This window comes from Pelophylax lessonae (genome assembly GCF_965119305.1).
Source record: "Pelophylax lessonae genome assembly, chromosome: 2".
NCBI lineage: Eukaryota > Metazoa > Chordata > Amphibia > Anura > Ranidae > Pelophylax > Pelophylax lessonae.
The window spans coordinates 541,846,821-541,855,864 of NC_138769.1; the positions used below are offsets into that span (position 1 = coordinate 541,846,821).

General features: G+C 39.7%; 1 protein-coding gene across 1 annotated transcript in view; it reads left to right on the plus strand.

Moving 5' to 3' along the window:
- Positions 1-7,512, plus strand: part of DNAJC15 (DnaJ heat shock protein family (Hsp40) member C15) — a 93,306-nt gene extending 85,794 nt beyond the window's left edge. The window contains exon 6 of the mRNA XM_082245943.1: positions 6,861-7,512. Coding sequence (XP_082102069.1) covers positions 6,861-6,931 — 71 coding nt within the window. The 3' untranslated portion in view covers positions 6,932-7,512. The remainder of the gene's footprint in view (positions 1-6,860) is intronic.
- The last annotated feature ends 1,532 nt before the right edge of the window (positions 7,513-9,044 follow it).

Genomic DNA, 9,044 nt, shown 5'->3' on the forward strand with positions numbered 1-9,044 from the left:
GCTTTTCTTCAGCATGGACAGGGAAGATGGTTAAAATTGATGGGAAGATGGATGGAGCCAAATACAGGACCATTCTGGAAGAAAACCTGATGGAGTCTGCAAAAGACCTGAGACTGGGACGTAGATTTGTCTTCCAACAAGACAATGATCCAAAACATAAAGCAAAATCTACAATGGAATGGTTCACAAATAAACATATCCAGGTGTTAGAATGGCCAAGTCAAAGTCCAGACCTGAATCCAATCGAGAATCTGTGGAAAGAACTGAAAACTGCTGTTCACAAACGCTCTCCATCCAACCTCACTGAGCTCGAGCTGTTTTGCAAGGAGGAATGGGCAAAAATTTCAGTCTCTCGATGTGGCAAAAGGTCGAAAAGTTCAAGGGGGCCAAATACTTTCGCAAGGCACTGTATATAATCACTATCTCCTGAATGTCCTGCTTTTTGGATGTCAGTTTTGGGAGTTATAACCAAATAAAGATGCTCTGTCTGTGGTCTTTTGCTTTTAAATTATTACTTCAAATAATCATGTATAATGTATGATATTGCATTTAATATCTTCTTGTATAACTTGTAATATTTCTTCTGGCTATATGCATTAAGATAAAAAAACCTTCTGCTTTTAGAATGACTTAAAGTGCTGTGCAAACTGTTGGCACTATATAAATCCTGTATAATAGTTATCTTTTATTTGTCAATACACCCATTTTTTTTTTTCAAGTTTTGCTGTTTCAGAATGAACAATTGACCCTGTAGGTTTTTTTTGCTGTGCACTTGTTATATTGCTTGAAACAAGACCTATCCAGGTTTTGGTCTGTGATTTTGTGGCAGTCACCAGTAGAAGATCATTAAAATTTTAAAGGCATTTCTCTCTCCAGCTCTTCATATCATCTCTTACTAAACAGGAATATAGTCCATATCTGTGCTAAAATGGATCACACGAATGGTGTTAGTTTTGGCCCAATATGTTAAAGCTGAAATCCAGGCAAAAACACTTTTATGGAAATATGTTCCTCAATAGCCACTACAGATATAAATGCAGTTTTGGTGCAACAAATGCCCTAATAACACTTGGTTATTACCTAAATGATTATTATTGTGAGATAGTAGAGCTGTGGGAGGGGCTCAGCAGGTCCAACCACTAAAGGCAGCATGCAGTATGGATTCGTACATAAATAATTATTTTTGGTGCAATGAAAAATGGGCTGATTCTATAGAAAATTACATGTCTGCTGTAACAGCCTTTTAAACTACTCCCCTGCATAAAGCCCAATTTGTGAACATCCTATTGTGCAGTTTTCATCTTCCTTTGCTGTGAACATTCCTAAACTCAGTCACAAAAGAGAAACACATTACCAGTCCCTGCGCAGATCCTGGAGATCAATTCTCAAGCTGGGGAACCTTGTAGTATGGCCAGTAGTGAAACACATAAGAAAAAGCATAAGAAAAAGCTCTCTTTACCCTCCATGGGATGTGAGGCAGAGAAACTAAGCAGAAAACAAAAGAAACAGAGCGCACACCGCACCGCCCTAGTGCAACACTATTTATTGAAAATAATAGAAGCCATAAAAACAGGTACTCACAAACATGTGTAGTGTCATGCATGGAAATTATATCCCCCGATCTGATGTGTACAGGGTACTCTCCTCCTTGCCGGCGGCTCAGCTGTTCGTTCCCGCACTGATAAGTGGATAACGTCCGGCTAAGCCAACCACCTCAGATGACTCAAGGTAACTCAATGCGGTGCACCTGCGCACGGTCCAGCCGCCGCTGCACACTCTCCAAGAGCCGGATACTGTAGCCGATAGTGCGGTTACACAGAGGGGAGATCACCGATCAGGACCCAGGACATGACATTCATGGGGTTGCTAAGGACAATGTTTCGGAGGCGTGGCCTCCTTCTTCAGGTCTCAACACTCCAAAGATCTTTTGCCCTCATATATATAACGATATAGCGGCTCCTCCCCTCACAGTTTCTTAAAGGGACATGACAATAACGAGCCTATAATCAAGGGCAATCATATCAAAACGTTCATATATATGCATAAATTGTACAATTTTGATAAAAGTTGATAAAAAATTCATAATACAATAAATACCATAAATATATAGATAGAGAGATAGATAGATATAGAGAGACAGATAGGTAGGTATATATATATATAACTACATGACACTGGAAAACAAAAACAAAAATGACGCCCACCAACCGTACATGTACGCATGTGTATCTCAACACGCATCCGCATGAATTGACTGGGTGCGTATAAATGGTCACACATACACACGTGTATATATACTAACATTAAAAAAACAATAGAAGTGGAAGAGAATATAAACGTATGCTGACAAACTGTTAACCTTAAAGGTATAACGATATATAGACCTAAACTCAGTCACAACTGTTCAAATGCTCCCTGCCTATACACATATACTGGCACATTGAGCACTGGTCCCCAAGTGACTGTTCCTCCCTCTCACAATCAGCCCTAGTAAATAAAGTAGATGAACTCCAAAAGTGAAAAGCAGAAATCTGTATTTCATTGATAACACTGTGGTCTGCAGTGCATGGGATGGCATGTTGCTGCTTTTTACTTTTGTAGTGTGAGTGGTTACATTCTTCATGTTCTGAACTCCTTATTGTTTGGCAGTCAGGCTGACATGACACCCTCCCCCTGCCAGCTGTGAGTGTGCCTGAGCTCAGTAATTTTTAGAGTCTTACTGACATGCCCCCTTACCTCTGCTTGTGTTTGGCAGCTCTGGTCCCTGGAAATTGCCTTGTCCCCAAGACCAGCACTGTCCATCACTGCACGTTAAGTATTTATCTCCTACAGAGTTGAATGTGGGGGGTGCTAAGTTTGGATGCACAGCACCTAAAAAAAAGGGAAAAGTGCTACATGCACTTTGTACCCTAGGGGACGGGATGAAGAAAAATATTTATGGTGAGATTTCTAATTTAAAGAAAATGTTCCATTGCTGCTTTTTTTTTTTTTTTTTTTTTTTTTTTTTTTTTTTTTTTTTTTATAAATTTCAGGGTGAGTGTCCTCTACATACCACATGCTAGTACTTTACTTGTACCAGACCCTTATCTGAGCATGCAGGCCAGAAAAAAGTGGGGGATGAGCAAGCAGACAGCGGACGAGCAGACCGTTTTTTAGACTATGGTTTTACTTCGGGGGACATTTTTTTTTTTTATCAATATAGTTATTCTCATACTGATACACATGGGGGGGGTTGAGATCTAGGGGCCTTGTTAAAGGGGGCTTCCAGATGCCAATAAGCCCTCTACATACCCCCACGACCCTGGTCAGATGTCCCAACCCCCCCACCATATTGAGGGCATGGGGCTTGGTATAGTTCATGAGGGAGGGGGGCACTTGCTCCCTCCCCCCCCTTTCCTGGCCTGCTGAGCTGCATGCTCATGGATTTTGAGGGGGGGGGCATGGGATTTTTTTTTTTTGACTTGGGGTTCCCCTCAAAATCCATACCAGGCCCTTTGGGGGGGGGGGCACACTTTTTCTTCAATTTTCTTTTGCTGCCAAATTTATTTATTTTTTTTAACTGTCAGCGGGGAACCCCGCTGACAGCTGATGACTCATGGATTAATAAAGACGTGGTGGCCATCCTCTCCTTAACAAACAGCTATTCACATTTTAAGGGGGAAAAAACACAAAACACATGAAAACTGCATGCAAAAACACATAAAAAATCACGTGTTCAAAAAACGCAGAACACACCGCAAAGGTGTGAACTTAGCCTAGGGGAAATCCCCCTATTAGCCAGAACATGCATCCCCATTAGAAGATTTTCACTTTTTTGCTGTTCTGGTGACAACTCAACATTTCGCATTTCCCCTCACTTTTAGTTTCAGTAATAATGGTCACCAACTCAAATATAAGAGGCAAATCTTCAGAACATGGAACAGTCAGCAATTGACACACATTGTTTCATTAATACCCGTTAAATTATTTTTTTTCTATATATGTCCAATTTATCTAGTTCCTCCCCCACCCCCCACACTTTTTATTAACAGGGTGCCTGTTCTTCCAGAATTTGTCATCTGTTTTTTAGAATTCGTCATTAATATTTTAGGTCAGAGGTAGTCTAACATCTTATTAACATTTCATTCTCAGTTTTAATATTTTTATTTGCTTATTTTAAATGTAATGAATAAATAACACTAGGGGGTTATTTTATATTTGACCTAGGTATAGGGACTTTCATATTGTGATAGTCTTGATAATTAGACAACTTTGGTCAAGTAAAGTCTGAGTGTTCAGTTTAACTATGTATTGATATTGCAACTTGTTCAGCACATGGATAATTGTTGCTTTTTACCCTCTTTGGATAGATTTTTCTCTTTGCCTGTAAATATTTTTCCAACCACAAGATGAAGCTTCTTTATGGCTCATATTCACGCAATTGCCATTGTGGTTATCCTGCAAACCTTTTAGAGCTTTCTTAGGGGGGGGGGGGGGCTGGTTGGATATTTTATAGGCTATTTATGGAAGCACATCATCTAAGTTTCCTTGCAAAGGGCTAACACTATCAAACGTGAGGTGCCTTTTGCAATCTAATGTCATGACGATCCTCCTTGTGTGGACAAGTATTTTAAATGCTGTTAGTGGTGGCTTATGCTCCGTACTGATGACTTCCTGTATGATGAAATGCGTAGGGTGGAGCCGGTGTGCATGCTCTAACCAGCCATGGCCATTTTGACTGTGGGAAAGACCCGGGTTTGCCTTGATTCACATGCCTGTTTGTACTACGAACTTTGTAAGTGCAGTTCTTTTTATTATAAGTTTGTTATTTTAAACTGATTCACACTATGAAGAGTGTTCTTTCCACTTTATGGTCATATCAACATGTAGAGCCCTAAATGCCTAGTATATGGTGCGATATACTATGCGGTTACATACTGTCCTGCCATGATCGCAGTGAGGGAACAGGAAGTCCAATGGAACCAGCTTTTATGACTTCTCTGTAATGGAGGTCATTATTATCTGGTAAGCCCCCACCTTGTCCTCACTGTAGTGATTCACTGGGATCTGGAAGTTTGCCTCTTCTGTGATTCACCTTTGCATCGTGTGAATAGATTGCCACTCACCTGGGATCTTTTTATCTTGTATGGAAGTTTACACTCACTTTTGTTTTTTATCTATGCCAGCCTTTTTCAGCCAGGGTGCCTTGAGGTTTCTTCAGGGGTACCTTGGCAAATGCCTAAAAATTGTATACAAGCCAGCAGGTGGATCAAGCCTGCCTTTTTAGTTATACAAAGAAACAACAGGTTTTCATTATGCACCATTATGACTTTCTAGACACTGGCATCTTAACCACTTTACCACTGGAGGATTTTCCTGCTTTACGTCCAGGCCACTTTTTGCAACTTGGCACTGCGCAATTTTCACTGACAGATGCTGTACCCAAACAAAATTTGCGTCCTTTTTTCCCACAAACAGAGCTTTCTTTTGGTGGTATTTGATCACCTCTGTGCTTTTTATTTTTAACATTTTGGGCCAATTTGTTTTCGGTTACATATTTTTGGTAAAAAAAATCATAAGTGTATTTTGATTGGTTTGCGCAAAATTTATCACGTTTACTAACTACAGGAAAGATTTCTCATTTTTATTGTTTATTTTTTTTTTACTAGTAATGGCGGTGATCTGCGATTTTTTTTTTTTTTTTTTTTTGGGACTGAGACATTGCGGCGGACAGATCGGACCCCTAACTGACATTTTTGACACTTTTGGGGGTACCAGTGACCTTACTACAGTAATCAGTGCTAAAAATATGCACTGTTACTGTAATAATGACAATGGCAGGGAAGGGGTTAACTTTATTGGTGATCAAGGGGCTAAATGTATGCCTCATGCTTACTGACGTGTGTGGGGGGAGGGGGATTGAGTGACACAGACACAGATCGCAGGTTCAGCTATGCTGAATCCTGTAATCTGTAACGGTCTGTCACATAGGAGATCCGCCCGCTTTGTTTGCACAAGTGGACGGATTTCCACACTCGATCCCAGATGATCGGGGAAGAGCGGCGGTGATCACCACCTCTCCTCCCCTGGCCTGACTCCCGCTTTGTCTAAATACAGCAGGAGGGGGTGTTGTCCAGCGACGTAGGTCTACGTCGCTGAACGATAACGAACCATTTTGCCGCAGTACCAGCTCAGTGAGCGGTCGGCAAGTAGTTAACAACCAATGCTGTCATAAATTAATAAGAAGGATGTCTGTTGCCTCCACAGCATCCTTGTTCTACCCTCCTGTGCCCCTCTCCCTCAGCACAGGGATGACATTAGCTGATTGATGGAGAGAAATTGAGGGTGAAGAGAAACTTTGGAATACTAGTCAGTACCAGTGTGCAAAAGTGTATTTGCTTTGGAAGAAAAAAATCACCTTTAACGTTGGGTGTCCTGTGTGTGGATGTTGCTGAATTATGTAAATCTATTAGAATATTTTTTTACATTTTAGAATGGGGTTCCTTGAGACTGTCCATCATTTTAAAGGGTGTCTTAAGGTTGTGTATAATTTTAAAGGGTGCCTTAAGATTGTGTATAATTTTAAAGGGTGCCTTGACTGAAAAAAGGTTAAGAAACACTGATTTATGCTATTAAGGACTTCTTACTTTCAGCACAGACTGTGTTTGCACAAAATTTGTGATACTAGTTAAGCGCTGCATTTTTTTTTTTTGTTTATTTAAAAACCTTTATTTACTCGATCCAAGAAAAAGTTTTGGCTATAAACACTTTCACAGTATATTTTAAGTTGTTTTTGAATAATGGATGACTTTGACTTACTTTGTTCTATTATCATTCTTTATATGCCACTTATTTATTCTCCTGCGTTTTTCTCTTTACAGGTGGCTCACCTTATATGGCAATGAAAATAAATGAAGCAAAGGACTTCCTGGAATCTAGCACAAAACAATAACAGGAAATCTGAATAATTTGTATTACGTTCCATGCTGCCTGGAAAGATCGCACATTCCCTTTGTCTACCCCACTGTTCATCTGCTAGAATTCATCTTTTGTTTTTGTGAAGTGACTTAAATATTTATTTGTGCCTATTGCTTGGTATTTGCATAGTTTTTATAAATGTTTGATTTAAACTGCTCATACATGTGTAAATTGGGTCATCTGGGATTTCTCCTTGTCAATGGTGGACATCTCATTCTGCCGATTTACTCAGATGGTTCAATGTTACGCGTTGGCAATCTGGGCAGGTGCTGACTGTCTGGATCATTTTGGGGAGAAATAAAACTATTGCTCTATGGTTGTATGCAGATTCAGACCTCCTATATCAAGGGATCTCCTGCATCTAAAAGGTATCCAGGTAGATCTGCATCAGTTTTGATAGTATGAAGCACCTCATTGCACAGGAATTTGTTGACAGAAGTGTAAATATTTTTCACAAACAATCTGCAGTATTTGGACATATTTAAAATGTATTATAGAGAATGATCTCACTTAAAGAAAACTGTGTCAAAATAAAGCTTTATAATAATTTAATAACCTTTATTAGTTGTGTGTGTTTTTTTTAAATCAATTTTGCTAAATTTTTACTCAAGTTTGTCCATCCTTCTCTTACTCCTAGCACAAGATCTCTAAGTAAATTATTTTGTTTTGGACAGAATGGGGAAAGGGTAAGAGCTGTGTCCTTGTCCCCTGCACTTCCTATTAAGACGGGAAGTGGTTGGAAATCTCTCCAATGGAAACACAAACCAAAACATCACTTTAGTAGGCTGACCATGTTTATTGATCTCTGCGACTTCCTACTCCAGTAACAACCTCATGCTTTTTTTGTTGTGCAGTCATCCCCAAGACAGGGACATTTCCCAATTGGGCTTCAAACAGAAATAAAAACTTCTCATAGATCACTCTCTCCCACTCTACCCAAGCCTTAAAAAAACAAATGTTGCAGTTGGGCTTAAAAACATATATTCATTATCATCATTTTTTTTTTTCTTTTAGAAAGCATGCTTATGGGCCTGTACCAACTATATTGTCCATAGTTATGTTACCCTTATTTATAAACACCCTTGTAAGAATTCAGAGTAGTAGGCATGAGAAGTAAAACTACTAATGGCACTTAGGTAAGCAGTATGTACGTGGGGCGAAGCATGGTGCGGAGGCAATAATTCACACAAGTGCAATATAAAACTTCAAATCAATGGAGGAATTAGAGACATGATCTCAATATATTGATGCCACATCCCAATAAAACATATACAATAACGCTAAAGGGGGGGAATAAAAAAAGGAATCTTCATCCCCTTTGAAATTATAGGACTTTAAAGGCATCTATTTGACTGATCTCGAAAGGAATGTACACTTAGATAGATAGATATCTATAAAAGCAAGTTTCCACCACAAGTGAACCCTGCATACCTTGCAAACTGTTAAGTCTGACCAATTCCACAATCTGAATCCTATATATCAAATGTTATATTTATGCACTAGGGTTCCCTTGATGTAGAAGCATATTGTCACATGACTGTTTATGTATTCTTGCATAATGGCTTGTTATGAAACTTTATGAATTTTATGTATCAAATAAACTTACTTTTATACATATCCATCTAAATGTACATTCCTCTTGAGATCAGTCAAATAGATGCCTTTAAAGTCCTATCATTTCTAAGGGGATGAAGATTACTTTTTATCTCCCCCCCCCTTTAGCAATATAAAACTTGTATTGAAGTAATGCAGCAACAGTTCACAATAAGACCCGGTGGGACAGCTATCCAGCCGGGCTCACTCAGTTTCCAATGACCTGCACACATGTCCTCTGCTTGCCTGTGGTTCATAATCCCATTCCTCAATGGCACCTGAGACAGCTGGTATGGGCAGAACAGGAGCAACCTTTGTGTCTTGTAGGGTAGAGTCCACATCCTTTCCTGGGCACTCCAAAGGAAAACGGACGGCATCAGCATGCCTGTTGAGCTTCCCTGGCTAGTAATGTATCTTGAGTTTAAACCGTGGCTGCTCCAAGGTCCGCAATTTTGCAGTCTCCAGGTAGGCCAACGGATTGTTATGCGTAAAGA